Raw genomic sequence first — 15,449 nt, 5'->3', positions numbered from 1 at the left:
GTTTTTTTAAAAAAATAGCACAGGAACCGCACCACGCAGAGAGCTGAGAGTAGTCTCAAAATGACCCCCATCCACGACTCTCCAAGCATAAGAATTTTCAGAAAGATAGCTTCAAAAACAACACAGTTATCCCCCTTTCTTTTCCGCAATGCAATCCTATGGGCGAAATGTTTCAAGATGGCGATCGGATCGGACCGCGGAAACCGGAGCGCTCCGAAAATGGGCGCTTCTCTTCGCCTTGCTTCTAGGGGTCCGCGGTCCGCTTCTACTCCACCTCTGGGCAAGGCGGAGCAGGCCAATTTGCTCCTGCTTCTGCGCTTCTAATTGGAGCGGAGCACATGCCTACAGTAAATGGTCTCTGGCTTGTAGCCAGTGCTTCCCAAATATGAAACAGTGAAATTAAAAACAAAGGTTTTAGTGTTTTATATTTGAGAAGCATTGGGTGCAAGCCAGAGACCACTTATTCTATAAGAGCAATAATGAAATTAGGGTTCTTTCATATGTCTACATCAAGATTACGGCAATGGTTAGATCCAACATCACACTAATGGAGGTCTGCTACTGTGGTGGAACATTCTTCCTCTCTCCTCCCCACTGCACCCCCTCCCCAAAAAAATCTGTCCCAGAAAGTTTCCCAGGCCTCCAGAGCAGATGATGGTATGGGAGAGGAGCTGCATGGTGTTGGTGAACTCTCCACCCAACTGGTTCTGCTGACAGATCTGATTTTGTCATGGAAGGGGCAGTATTGGATCCAATGCAAGGCATGGATCATGTGGGGAAAAAATATGCAAGCCTACACAGTCAAAGTGTTGGACAACGACATGGGTCATTTTGACCTCTACTGACATTGTTTATGTGGAAAGAGAGTCCTCAAATTGGGAGGGGTGGGGTGATTTGTTCCTACGTCCCTTCTCTCCCATTGGGGTTTTTTTGGGGGCGGGAGGTTGCAAAGGGGGGCATTTTGTATGAAAATGGCATTCATCATAGAGGTGTCTCCAGGAAGAAAACTAGCAATGTTTCAGAAGGATAGGCGCAGGCACTAGGGAGTTATGATAATTGAAAACCTGTTTAAGGCTTCGTAGTGAAGCCTGGCGGCATAGGGAAAATGGCGACCTCCCAGTCCCATCTTCGCACTCTTTTTGCTTTCTTTCTTGAAACATTGATGAGGATGGCGGCAAGAGGGAGAGAATGGAGTTGAGTGACTGACAGAACCACCTTCTAATCAAAAGGCATGTCTTATCAGGGCCCCTGGTAAAGCCCCTGCTAAAACATACCCTGTGATTAGAAGGTGGTTCTGTCAGTCACTCAACTCCATTCTCCCCCTCCTGCCTCCATCCTCATCAACGTTACTAGAAAGCAAGCAAAAAAGATGCTATTTTTGAAGGCTCAGTCTGCTTTTCCGAAACTGACTTAAGTATGACACCTAGTGCAGGGAAGCCCTCTTCATCTCAGGAAGCACCAAGAACAGCCCAAAGGGGCCCAACTTGGTTCAGACTTCAGCCAAATCCGAAGCACATCCATCCTCCTCATCCTCATGGCTTTATTGTTAATACAGAAGTGTGTCATATGGAGAGAAACCCTTAACAAATAAATACGAAAACATCATACTTGTAATTAGCCTGTAATGGACATTTTTGAATCCCAGTGGTATATATGTTATTTTACTACTTTTATATAGTGTGTTTTATTGTACATCATCCTGGGCAACTTATAAATACTTTAATACGTTATTTATAGTGAGGTGAAAGTGAATTCTTCTTCTTCTTCTTCTTCTTCTTATTATTATTATTATTATTATTATTATTATTATTATTATTATTATTTACATTTATATACAGTACTGCCCCATAGCCGAAGCTCTCTGGGTGGTTTACAAAGATTAAAACATGGAACATTAAAAACAAATATACAAAATTAGTAACACTTTTTTTGTTTTTTCTTTCCTTCATTTCAGATTACATACAAGGCTGTTGGATCCCTAGATCCCACTGCTGACCTGTCAAACCAGAGAGGAAAAGTCTTCAAACTAAGAAATGAAACTCACCATCTCTTTGTAGGGCTATATCCAGGGACTACTTACTCATTCACCATCAAGGCCAGCACAGTGAAAGGTTTTGGACCTCCCATCACTACACGGATTGCAACTAAAATTTCAGGTACTACACTTAAGGAGAAAGAGATATAATCAGGTTTCCACTTTGATCTGAATAGATCAAACTTCAGTTAGGGATGTGTGAGGAATCCACCACTGGATTTTTTGTGTGGATTTCCCCAATTTGCCTTAGAAACAGATGCAGACCCACACATGCTTTGTATTCAGTAATCTACACATTTCAAAAGCTGCAATGCATTCCATAGAAGAGGGGAAAATATCTGATTAAATGAGCGCATATGAAAAGCATGCAAAGAAAAATATAATCAATTTAAAAATGAATATAAACAAGCTTCACTCAGTGGGTGGATTCATACATTTTTTTGTAAAATTAGAAAATGAACAAAAATGGGCACATTTATGAAAATGTGCAAAATATCTCTGTATAGACCACCCCCTAAAACATATGCATGCCCATGGAACTGGCTTGGAACGGACTTGGAGGAGGGAGCGTGTTCAGAGGAGGGCAACCAGGATGATCAGGGGTCTGGAAAAAAAGCCCTATGAAGAGAGACTGAAAAAACTGGGCATGTTTAGCCTGGAGAAGAGACATGATAGCACTCTTCAAATACTTAAAAGGTTGTCACACAGAGGAGGGCCAGGATCTCTTCTCGATCCTCCCAGAGTGCAGGACACGGAATAACGGGTTCAAGTTAAAGGAAGCCAGATTCCAGCTGGACATCAGGAAAAACTTCCTGACTGTTAGAGCAGTACGACAATGGAATCAGTTACCTAGGGAGGTTGTGGGCTCTTCCACACTAGAGGTATTCAAGAGGCAGCTGGACAACCATCTGTCAGGGATGCTTTAGGGTGGATTCCTGCATTGAGCAGGGGGTTGGACTCGATGGCCTTCTAGGCCCCTTCCAACTCTGCTATTCTATGATTCTATGACTCTATGAAGAGAGGGAAACTGCGGAATTGTACAAGATAGATCTGCCCATCCCTAGCGTAAAGGAATTATTATTTTAGTCTAGATATTTAAAGAAAAGTTCCTATAGAGAGAAAAAAGGAATTGACAAATAACTTTGATAAACCAGTGGTACAACCCAACCATCTTGCATTGTCAACACTAAAAAGTAAATGTTCTCAAGGTTATCTCATAAGGGTTTGTGAAACATGGCACCTTTTCCCATTCAAGCACTGCTTCCAAGAACCATCTACCATAAGCCAGAGATTGATCCTGAAGATGCAAAGCATATACTCGACCACTCAGCTTTATCCAGTCCCAGTTTTAACCTGGAGAGACACCTAGCAGTAAATGTATTTTAGATTTATGACAAAATTAGCCTGTTTGGTGAAAATGCTTGCATTTTCACCCTGAGAGGTGGCATAGCATTACCACTACCCAAGACATTGGCTGCTCTGAGTAATAACTCATTGTCATATAAAATCGAATGTACAAAACTTGTTCTCCATGGCATATCACTTTCTTCTCAATAGATTTTGTTAAGATTTTTTTTTTTTTTTTTTTGGCAAACACTGATATTCAGAATGGAAATTTCAGGATCATGAATTTAGTTGCTCTGTTTGGAATGTGAATTAATTACTCCCAATCATGGTCTGGGTAAATCTTCTTCTAAATAGATTCCTAATAATGTGTTTAATATCATGCAAGAAACTCTGTTCCCAAGAAGCGAGGTGGCATCCTTTGGATGATATGCTAAATGCACTGTTGGAGTAGCTATGTGGGCAGAAGCCTGTATGTGGATCCCAAACAGAAATGGACCAACACATCTTTTAGAGTACTCATAAAGCTTGGTGATCTGAGTGCATGTTTGACATGTATTTAAAAATCAAGCATGCTCTCTTAATGGTATTACACTACTACTACTACTACTACTACTACTACTTTTTAACATTTATATATCACCATGTAATGATATAAAAATCCTGAGATAATTTTTTCCCCAGTCTCAGGGTCCACTGCAAATTAATGACCATAATCCATGTGCATTACTAATTTGCATCTCTGAGAATTTCCCTTCAAAGAACCCCAAATAGTCCTTTGAACCCCCAAGTTCAGCAAGCTGTTTTAAAATCTGATGGGAGAATTTGCCAGATAAATGAATCTGCATGTACAGATACAATTTCCTTGGTAAAGTCCTCTTGCAAGAGATCAGCTACAAGTCATTATCCAAAATTGCAAACAGAGCAGAATAAAAATACGTTGTTTCCCCTGGATCTTTTAAAAATGTTATGTAGGACAGTGATCAGAATGAATGCAAACATTATGACTCAGTTCAGACAACACGTTTCTCAATGCAGTGGGAAAACTCCATGCAACGGTTGAGTTTTTCGGAGGTACTCCCCACAAAACATGTTCTAACTCCACCATTGCCTGACTGTGGCCTCCCGTGAAGTTGTGTAAAAGGCAACACAGCATTTGAATGACAGCTCCTCCACCGTCTCTTCCCCCCCTCCAGTCCTCCTGATGGTATCCCATCAGCCATGGCTGAAAAAAACAACACCACTATCCCGACGGCTCTCCTAGAGCAGCACTCACTCGTTTTGTCACTCTTGCCAGAGAACTCTGTAGCCAGTGAGAGAAGTCAACTCAACACAAGGTAAAACTCCATGGAGCCCTCCACACAACATGCAACACAACGGTTGTGCAGTAACTCTCCTCTGCACAGCGTGGATATTTAGTGTGGAGTGTTTTCCCGCAAAAACTCCACCGTGGCTTGGAGTTTTCCCTCCAGACAACACATTTCTCACTGGTGTTGTAAAAACTCCACTGTTGAGTTCTAAAACCATCATTGAGAAATGTGTTGTCTGAATTTAGCCTATATCTCGTTGATCCTGAAACATGAGCTGCTTTTCAAAGATGCCTTCTAACCCAAAATAATAAGATTGAGACTAAGGTTTGCCTATAACACTTGAATTATCAGTTCTTGATAATTGTTTTAAAATAGAAGTAAAACAATCAGTTCATTGTCATCCAAGAATAAAAAGTGCAGCGTTGAATCATTTGAGATCCAGCACCATTGTCAGTGTACTGTAACTAGCTTCAACTTCATGACATTCCAAAGAGGATAGCTCACACATGGTTTTCTTTCTTGCTCCGCAGCACCATCAATGCCTGAATACGATACAGACTCTCCTCTGAATGAAACAGAGACCACCATCACAGTCATGCTGAAGCCTGCACAGTCTCGGGGAGCACCTGTCAGGTAAAACTCCCTTTCTTTTCATTTAGTGTCTCTACTTCTTTGTTTTACAAATGTTCTGCTAGACATTTTTTTTAAAGCATGACAAATTTTAAATCCCACTTTCAGTACTGTGTTTCAAAAATGGCTAACGAAAAGAACGATAACGATATAGTAAAATAATAATTAAAAACTACCATAATGCCATTAATAAAACAACAGGGGAAACTGTAAAACTGCCAAGGCAGAAGTAAAAACCAGAAGAATAGGTATCATAAAAGTAACCCTGAGAAGAAGTTTCCAAACTTGGGGCTGACTAGGTTAAGAGTTGGCCAGTGGATGGACAGACAAGCTCAGGGCTTGCACAGTTCTGACTCTTCCTGGATTTTGCCTATAATTATTTAGAGCAGCAGAACTGGTAGGGGTGATGGGATTTGTAGTCCAAGATCTTTTGAGGGAGCCAGGTTGGGGAAGGGTTACCTAGAGCCTTAAAAATACTGCTTTGTGGTCATTTGCTTAGCTCTTTCTGAGCAGCAATGGGTGTCCAGACCTTGGACCAAAAAAAATAAAAAATAATAAAATTAAAGGTGCTATCTACATGTGCACACATCCCCTATTTTATATCCTGCTTTTTTCATCCAAGGAAACCAAGGTGGCATACCTAATCCTACTCCAAAGGTGTGTAGATGTTCCCAGTGGAAGTTCCCCCCTTTTTTTCTTTTTTCTTTTCTTTTATGAGTAGACCCCTATGCCATACTGATGTGCCAATTTCCTCTCAGGGTCAGATCATAATAAGCTGTTCAGCACCTGAAACAGCTCAATTCAAACCAAGAGAATTGACATCAGAAATGGTAATATCCAGAAACCAGTGGAAGAATGTAAAATTGTAGAACTTTTAACAAAACTATGTGACATGTCCCTATGATCGGTCTCTGTACCAGAGGACTGAAGAATGGCCCAATGTAACACCAATTTTTTAAAAGGGACTCGGGGGGGAGGAATCCAGCAAATTACAGGCTAGTTAGCTTAACATCTGTGCTGGGTAAATTTGTTGAAAGCATTATTAAAGATAAAATTAGTTAAATTATGGAGTTCACTTCCACAAGATGTTGTGATGGACACCAATTTGGATAACTTTAAAATGGGATTGGACAAATTCATGGAAGATAGGGCTATTGCTGGCTGCTAGCATTGATGGCTATATACTACCTCCAGAACTGGAGGCTGTATTCCTCTGTAAACCAGTTGCTGGGGAGCATGGGTGGAGGGAGTGCTGTTACACTTATGCCTTGCTTGTGGGGCACTTGGTTGGCCACTGGGTGAATAGAATGCTGGGCCAGATGGACCCTTGGTCTGATCCAGCAAGGTTCTTCTTATTTTTATCTATTTTTTTATCTATTTTTTATCTATTATTTACAATATTTATATACCTTTCCATAGCCAAAAGATTTCAGAGTGGTGATCAACAGAGAGAAGAAAATAATAAAAACACCATGTTAAAAATTACTATTTTTAAAAGAACAGAGTTCTGATAATACCCAAGTTCTAGTAAAACTGGCCAGTTACTCAAGAAAAGCTTCTTGAAACAACAGCATTTTCAGGAGCTGCCAGAAGCAACATGATGCTGGTGTCTGATATTCTTATCTTAAAGTGATCATTGTGGAACAAAAACTCTTCAAAGGGAGATTAGAGAGTCACACTGCTGAGTTAGAATTCATCAACAGGTTCATTTCTATTGAGTCTCGTATCTGGAGAAATGATTTCTTTATCACACTACGTGTGTTAATCGGCTTACGTAGTGCCAGGATGTTTGTGTTATCAGCATCAGTTGTAGTCTGATGACCACTGTTACTAATGTTGTGGTGGTTGTCAGTAGTTTCTGCATTTAATTTCCTTCTCACTCACTGTTTACAACTCTCCATCCTGTATACAAGTCTCCACCAATTCTTGGCCCTGTATACAATTGTATACAGGGTCAGTGTCAAAGGTAGGCATAGTCGGGCACCTGCTGAGGATCCATACCAGCACGGGCCCACCACCAAGAATCCTCTTTACCATTGCTCCCCAGTAGTTCACATGCCTCTCGCTCTGGTCTAGACACAACCTAGTTGCTTGCTTACTGGCTCTCTGCCTGTCAAGCAAGTGATAGCAATGATGAGAAAGAAGATTAGGAGCAATAGCAGCTGTTGACAATGGCAGTGAGAAGGTAGACTTACTGAGAAAGGGGGGCACTGAGGGTGTCTTCCCCAAGGGCCCTCAGAAACATAGAGCTGTCACTGACTGTATATAAAACTGAATCTCTGTGTAACACTCCATGCATCTCATGAAGTGGCCTAGTATATGGAAGCTTATGCCAGAAGAAGAGCTCTGTTTTATGGAATGGCCACTCAATAGACAGATGCCACCAAGATGTCTATCATATGCTATGCCAGCAGGAGGGTGACTGTCTGGGAGGAAGATGGAGGTAAAAATTCCTCTTGTTTCTCTTTTACCTTTACATTTATGGACCTACCTTGCTGTGGGTGGGATGGGTGATGGAGACGCTTTAGGATCCTGCAGATCCTAGCCTCTCCTCCTCCATCCCTGCCCATCATCCCACCCCTTTTTCCTTCTCCATGAGCTCTTCTGACATCCCTGTTGTGACTTTGGAAAAGCAGACAATGTGGTGCTTTCCGTGGGGTCTGGAAAGTTTAGGGATGGGTGGGAGCAGGGAGGACCTGGTCTTGGCTTCTCCCTCCTGAGGTCAAAGCAGTGTCAACAGCCTTGGGAGGGGGGTTCCAGAGTATTCTATGGTCCCTGGGATGTTTTTAGGATATGTCTGTAAATTTATTGATTTTAAGCAGACAGAGGGTCAGTGAAAAGAAAAGGTTCTGTAGCCCATGTTAACTTTGTAAAACAACCTGACCCCTATCTGTGAAGAAAATGTGATTGTTATAATAGGCCTAACACACCTTGGAAACAGTGTGTGTGTGCGTGTGGATTTCAATTAACTCAGTAGAAGACACTGGGACTGTCTAAATGCTCAGAAAACCCCAGAGTGGGTGCATGATGGCATGGCGTCGATTATATGATGACGCTGCAATCGCGCACCCACCCTGGGGCTTTCCACCAAAGCTGTGGAGAAAAGAAGTCATGGAGTTGTCCTGACTTTTTTCTTTGGAGCGAGCTGAGGACACGCAAGACAGCATCAGGTCAGCTCCAAAGCCTTTCTCCAGAGTTGCAGCGGAGGTGTGGCTGGACGGTCCCTGGTGGAAGGTGATCTGCAATTGGTCACCTTCCATCAGGAAGAGGGCGAGGGGTGGCTCCGGTCCCTGGATGGCCACCCAGAAACCCCACACACCCTCCTCAGCATCAGGATTACCCGACACCACCTCAGGGGACAGAAAGTGTGCAGGTTTTGAGGGACGCAGCACCAACCTGGCACCGTTAAGACACCCTCACTGTAGAGTAATAAGAATTTTCATTAGAGTTTTGTAAACTTCACTCAGAAAGGATTTCATAAAGGGCTCATTTTCTCCATAGACATTTACTGAATATAGAAAAAAGTAAGGTAAATTGGGTTTAAAAATAACGAAAAGCAAGAATAAAAGAAAATAGCACTTAGGACAGCAAGTGGTACAATGAAATGCCATTTCTACCTATACCAATATTTCTATTTTTCCTAAGAACTAGAAACTGAAAAACATTATTTCTATAGAAAGATGAGAGAAGATAAGGTCACTTTTAAAGGCCACACATATCAAAATCCCAATTATACTTCTAACCTAAACCCCTCCCTACAAAGGTTTGATTCTCTGAATTTCTACCACAACCCTACATCGAATAATACATAGTGATCAAGTCAACATTAAGTACTCTGCCCTCTTGAATTCAATTGGATAGAGTTAATCATGTTCTTAACTCTCTCTCTCATTGAGATCAACTTGTATGTTGAAGTGATAGCTTAGCCTTGCCTGAATTGTGTCCCCTACAGTTATCAGGGTTTCGGTCCATGTGGTAGCCCTAGCAACTGCATGCAGTACATCCAGAATTGCTGGGAACAATGACAACTTCATTGCTTGTTATTTTCAGGACCCCTGGATGCACATGTGGCAATTTCCAGGGCTTCTGTCCTATGTCCTTTCCTTCCTCTCCGCTACCCCCTTTGCTAAGTGAGACACGATGGATCGGTTCACACATAACGACAAGCCACCATGGGTCAATTTCACCATGGGATTTATCGACGCATGCTGGACAACTTTTCTAAAATGCAAGCTGTGCGAACCCAGGCAGGGTTGTTGTGGTGTTTAACAAACCACCCACCACCCTAAAACAGGACATAGGTTCTGGGTGGTTTGTTAATAACCCAAACAGTCCACCCTGGCTGGGTTCCCGGTACACCTCCACCACAGCATGGATTTGTACAAATTGTGGCCACTGTCACAACAACAAGCCCTGTGGGGAAATTAGCCCATGTTGCGCTTTTAGTTATGTGTGAATCAGGTCAATGAAGAGGGGCGGTGATACAAGTAGGACAGGAACTTCAGGCCAACGTCCTGAGGCCTCCCAAATGACCACACAGAGAGCAGGAGGTGATGGGGTTAGTGGCAAGCAGTCCCGGAGTCGGACCTGAGCCAGCATGGGCATCAGGGCTGATGCTGCCCCCTGCAGCATCCTTTCTTAACACCCTCCGCCCCCAATTTTATAGTCAGTGGGAAGCCAGATGGCCATTACATAGTTACAGTTGCTTGTTTCATTGGTTTTACTTTAAAAATTATATTATCCTTTTCTGCAAGAAAACGGTACTTATTCCCGAGTAAACGCATTTAGCATTAGCGCAGCATAAAGAAACTACCTTTTATTCCTGTTGTCATGATGCTGTATGAAAACTGCACATATCCAGAGATTTTTCTTTCTTTCTTTCTAAATTAGGGTTGTCAAAAAGTTTTGCATTTGTTGATTGGTTGTTTTTTTGTTTGTTTTTTCTAATGTATCAGGTGTGCAGAAGCAGTTGTAATGCATGGAATGGCGGTGTATGTGGAGTAAATTATTAGTTATAACTGAAGTAATACACATGGCCATCTAAAGGGCCCCTCCATTAAATCCAGGGTCTAATATTACCTAGCTGCTTCTCTGGAGAGGGGAAATACAGAAGAGACCCTATTTCAAAGTCTGCAGGATCTAAGGATTCAACGATCTGGCATGTGGTGATGTCATTACTCTGTGACAGGACATGGCACTATCAAATCCAGATTAATTTTGGGACCAGGCCCATACCTCCACGTGTCTGGGTCCCAAACTAAATTGGACCTAAAATCAGAAAGCTCCACCAAGTCAGCTCACAGAGTCCTGTTCCACCATGCCATAGCAGTAGCTTCAAGTATCTTGTTCCTAACTGTTCTGTGCGCATATTGAATAATACAAGAAGTGGATAACTCCTGGATATGAATATTTTGGATGCGAGTTCATTACCTCCATGAGATAGTTTTAGTGTCAGATGTTGATTTTGTAGCTGCAGTTGTTAGATAAACTTAAGGAGGAAGCTAGGAATGTATTGTTGGGATTTCTATGCAAAATGAAATTGACATTCACTACCAATGAGGCATGCCAGAGAGCGCTTAGTGCCAGAGCAAGTTTATTATACAACTCTACATTAATATTGAATACCTGCTTTATCCTGTGTTTGTCTTCTCTAGAAAAAAGGTATATTTGCTCTGTAAGCATTATACAAAATGCATTTAAAATGTACAAGTAGAGAACTGGCAACACAAAAGAGCAGGTGGTTAAGGACAAAGTAATTTCCCCCTTTTTTCTGCCTATGTAAGTGCCATTAAACTATATGTTGGGGCTAATGTGAGTGGAACAGTTAATGTGCATTACAACCAATCATTGTGCACATTTGCCACTCTTCATGGAGAGTGTGAATTTAATCTGTTGATGAATAAGGAAGTGTGTACGTTCTCAGGTCGCTGTGCATAATCCTGAATAGGCCCTGGGGTATTTTACACATCCAGCCATTGGGTATACTCACGCATAATTCCCGACAGGCTTCGAGAATGAGCATATCCTGATTATAATTTGCACATTCTCCAACCATTGTGCATAATCCCGAACAGGCCTTAGGGTATGTGCATATACTGGCTGCATTTTACATATTCTCCAGCCATTGTGCATAACCTCCAACAGGGCTTGGGACATGTGCATAGACTGCAACCTGCAAGACAAGAAACTGGGGTCATGAGGGCTGGGAGCAAACATTCTTCCTCACTGCCCATGGGCATATTGCAAGTCATACTGAACTTCCACATGACCAGGAACAAGTGTCCCAAATTGTCTCCTGCAAGGGCTTCTGGGATTGTTTCTTCTGGTGGAGAGAAGATCATAAGAATCACACTGTTGGATCAGATCAAAGGTCCATGTAGTTCAGTATTCTGTCTGCCAAAGAGTAAACAGCTAGATACCTCCAAAAAAGGCCACAAGCAGAGCATAAAAGCAACACCCTCCTCAGTAACTTATATTTGGAAGCACACACCTGGTGGATTCAGAGAGCTGTCAGTACTAATAACTCTTGATAGATTTATTCTCAATGAATTTGTCTGAATTCCCTAACCCAGTAATTATTACCATATCTTGTGACAGTAAATTCCTTATATTAATTGTGTGAAGTACTGCTTGTCTCCACTGACTACTACCAATGCATTTCATCAGTTGAGCCTAAATTTTAGTATTATGAAACATATAGGAAACAAACTGTTTTTATTGTTATGCTCCTATACACTAGTCCTCAGAGAGGTGAACTTGCAGGGGTTTCAGCACTTACTCAGACTTCATGTTTCCTAGAAGGAGGGCATTGGGGACTTGTGCTGTTGCTCAATATATATATGCTCAATATATATATATATATGCACACTGTGCTCAGGATGACGGCCTACAACATCACAACTCCAAGCAAAACTCTGCTTCCTCTCCACAGCCCAAGGATCTCCATTTGCCAGACAAAATTCAATCTCTCCCTTTTGTCTTAGATTCACCCTTTCCCCAGATTCATTTTATCCTACTCCCACAGGCTTGTAGAACAAAGGTTACCAATTCAAGACAGCCCTTGGGTAACTTGCCCAAATAACTGCATTGGGGGGAATCTTCAGTCTCTTTATACTCAGCAGCACCAATAGTAAAATACTTCTGAGGGTAATATAGACATCCAACACACATGACACTATTATGACTTTACAATAGGGCTGTGCTTCGCTTCGCTTCAGATCGTAGAAGTGATAGCGGAGCAGCCTAATTCGCCTCCACCAAAGGCGGAGACGGATCAGGTCGGGGGAGCTGCGGATTGAGGTGAAGTGGTTTGCCTTGAACTGGAGCTCTGGATGCAGGTAAGTGGGGGGGAGACTCACCTGGCGCCGCTGGCGCTGCCACAATCCATGCGGCGACGGCGATGGAGCCAGGTAAGGGGGCAGTGGGAGGGGAGCTTACCTGTGTCCGTCGCGGGCTTCAGTTGAGGCCCCGGCTTCAAGCTGGAAGAGGCCGCAGTCTCCTTTTCCAGCTTCAAGCCGAGGCCTCGATTGAAGCCTGCGACGGACACAGATAAGGGGGCGGGGGGAGTTTGGCTTACCTGGCTCCGCCACCATCCATGCAGCGATGGTGGCAGAGCCAGGTAAGAGGGCAGGGGGAGGAGGGCTTACCTGCCTCCTTCACGGTCCGTCGCGGGCTTCAACTGAGGGCCAGGTAAGGGGGCGGGGAGAGTTTAGCTCATCAGCCCCCATGTTGTCCCCCCTTCCCCACTTACCTGCCTCTGCCATCCGCCATGGAGGCAAGTAAGTAGGGAAGGGGGCACAAAATCTCGATCTGCCCCTCCGGACCTCGCTCTGCGGAGTGGAGCGGGGGACGGGCGGATTGACCCAAAGCAGTTCAGGCCTGATCCAGATGTTCCGGATTGGGCCACGAAGTGGTTCGGGGGGTCCGTGTTCAGCCTTACTTTACAATTCTCTATTATTTTCCCTCATCATTTTTATTCTTTAAACTCCAAAGCTGCAAATACATTGGCCTTATTTCATAAAGGAAGTATTCTAACTACTTAATCATTTGGATTGGTTTTTATGACCATTTTCAGATCTTAGGGTATCTTTTTGTAATTGGTGTCCAAAATCTCTACTTGGTATTTCAAATGCAGCAGCACCATAGATTCATATAAAAGCAAAATGTGTTTGGCCATTTTATTTCTAATCCCTTTCCTTATCCCTAGCATGACATTTGTGTATTTCACCACTGCTACACAGAGTTGATGTTTTCATTTTATCATCCACTTTACCCCCAAGATTTCTTTATTGATTACACACTGCCTTCTCAAACCATATCAGCATATGTGAAGTTAGGGCGTTTTTCTCCCAATGTGCAAAATGTTACAGTTACTTACATTGACATCATTTTCTATTTTGTTGCCCTTTCACTTAATTTGGAAAGATTCTCCTGCGCTTCTGGGTAGCCTGCTTGGATATTCTCCTCTGTAAACTTGCCTACCTGTTCACCCCTGGCTGCAAATTATTTATGAATAAATTGACACGAATCTCCATTGGGAGACCCCAGTGCAGAGAATGACTTAGATCCAGTTCATAGAAAAGACAAAGATTTGGCTCTGTGCATCTTTTCACTCCTTACATTCAGGCCACCTGGTTCACAGTGTTCTGTATGCATTTTGTACCTAAACACAAATGAAAAGGGAGATGACTGAGCTCTCCTTTTGCTGTGGTTGACTGAGGCATTTCAGGACTTAATTATACCACAGGTATATAAATTACGGAAACATGTTAATGCTCCCATGATTAAAATTATAGAGGGCCTAATTGAAAAAGCATAAACTGAATTGAAGAATTCCTAATTATAGTTTGCTTTGAGGTGTTAATTTCCCTCCATAATGCATACATAATTCTTGGAACTAGAAAAGGGGGCTGCCGCATTAATGCGTGGGCTGCAGATGGAATGAGGGGATTGTCATAAATGCAAAGCAAAGGTACAAAGGAAACCATAGCAGCAATTATGGTATTTCACCAAGAATTCTTCTTTCTACCTAGTAGTTACCTAAAAGCAAAAACTAGACTTTGCAGAGAGATGAAGGTGGATTCACCAAATCCAAGTGGTATCTTATTTTTGCCTACTTAAAATGTGTGTGTGTGTAGACGTTTCATTGGAGAACTGAAAATATAAAGAATATTTTACTAATATCAATGAATGTTTAGGGTATTATTATTAGTATTTTTAAAGAGAGAGACTATGTGCACTTCCCTTCATCTCTGCACAAAGCTTTCTTACACAAAATCTCCATGTTCTTATACAAAATGCATGTACACAAGTGATAAGGAGGGCAGCTAGCAGGATCAGGTGTTCCATTCTAGGCATACTGAGATTCTACACATCATCTAATTCTGGTGGTGTGACTTGCCAGGAAATTTATTTCTCCTTGCTTTTTGTTAAGAGCCTTGCATAGGATACCACATTATCTGCAAATTAATGTGGGTCTCTTTCCCTCCCTCCCACACACACACACACCACAAAAAAGCTACCCATATGAGCAATAGGATAACAAAACAGCCAGGAATCAATGCATCCAGACGGTGTTATTATTTTGTCTAAGTCCTTTATCCAAGCAATAACTTACTGTCATTGGCCCAGCACCTTCAATCCAATCACCAATTCCAGAAGCTCTGACACTTTCTTTCTTCTAGGAGTCTTTCTACATGAGGCTTGTATTGTGTGCTCATGATTCCTCAATCACAGAAGTTTGTGAGTCCACTACACAACATCACCATCCTCCAGAGCCTCTCCCTTGCTTTGTAACCATTATCAGGTTTTCCCCTCCCCCCTTAATGAGGAAAGTCTAGTATTTTTCTCAGTGGTATTGTGGAAGTCTTATTTTTGTGCAATCCTGCTATACCATAATGCCACCTAGTGGTTGTGTTATGGAACATACAGAAAGGCACAGAAAGAAAAACTCCAGGGCCCAATCTACACCAACCAGGATATAACACTTTAAAAACATTATGAAAACGGTATAAGTAATGTGTCCTGGGCCTAAACAGTTGTCATAACCATTATAAACCATTATAAACAGTAGTGTAGATCTTGCCCTGGAAAAACATGTGTAAAGGAGCCGATCCTAATCCTGCGAAGTC

The 15,449-nt window shown here is 42.3% G+C and overlaps 1 protein-coding gene across 1 annotated transcript in view; it reads left to right on the top strand.

The window, feature by feature from the left end:
- Positions 1 to 15,449, top strand: part of PTPRT (protein tyrosine phosphatase receptor type T) — a 733,605-nt gene that overhangs the window by 548,073 nt on the left and 170,083 nt on the right. The window contains exons 10-11 of the mRNA XM_063145462.1: positions 1,955 to 2,156; positions 5,220 to 5,322. Coding sequence (XP_063001532.1) covers positions 1,955 to 2,156; positions 5,220 to 5,322 — 305 coding nt within the window. The remainder of the gene's footprint in view (positions 1 to 1,954; positions 2,157 to 5,219; positions 5,323 to 15,449) is intronic.

This window comes from Elgaria multicarinata, chromosome 1 (genome assembly GCF_023053635.1).
Source record: "Elgaria multicarinata webbii isolate HBS135686 ecotype San Diego chromosome 1, rElgMul1.1.pri, whole genome shotgun sequence".
NCBI classification, from domain to species: domain Eukaryota; kingdom Metazoa; phylum Chordata; class Lepidosauria; order Squamata; family Anguidae; genus Elgaria; species Elgaria multicarinata.
Note: the sequence above shows the minus strand (reverse complement) of the source record. Positions and strands in the feature narration are given on the sequence as shown.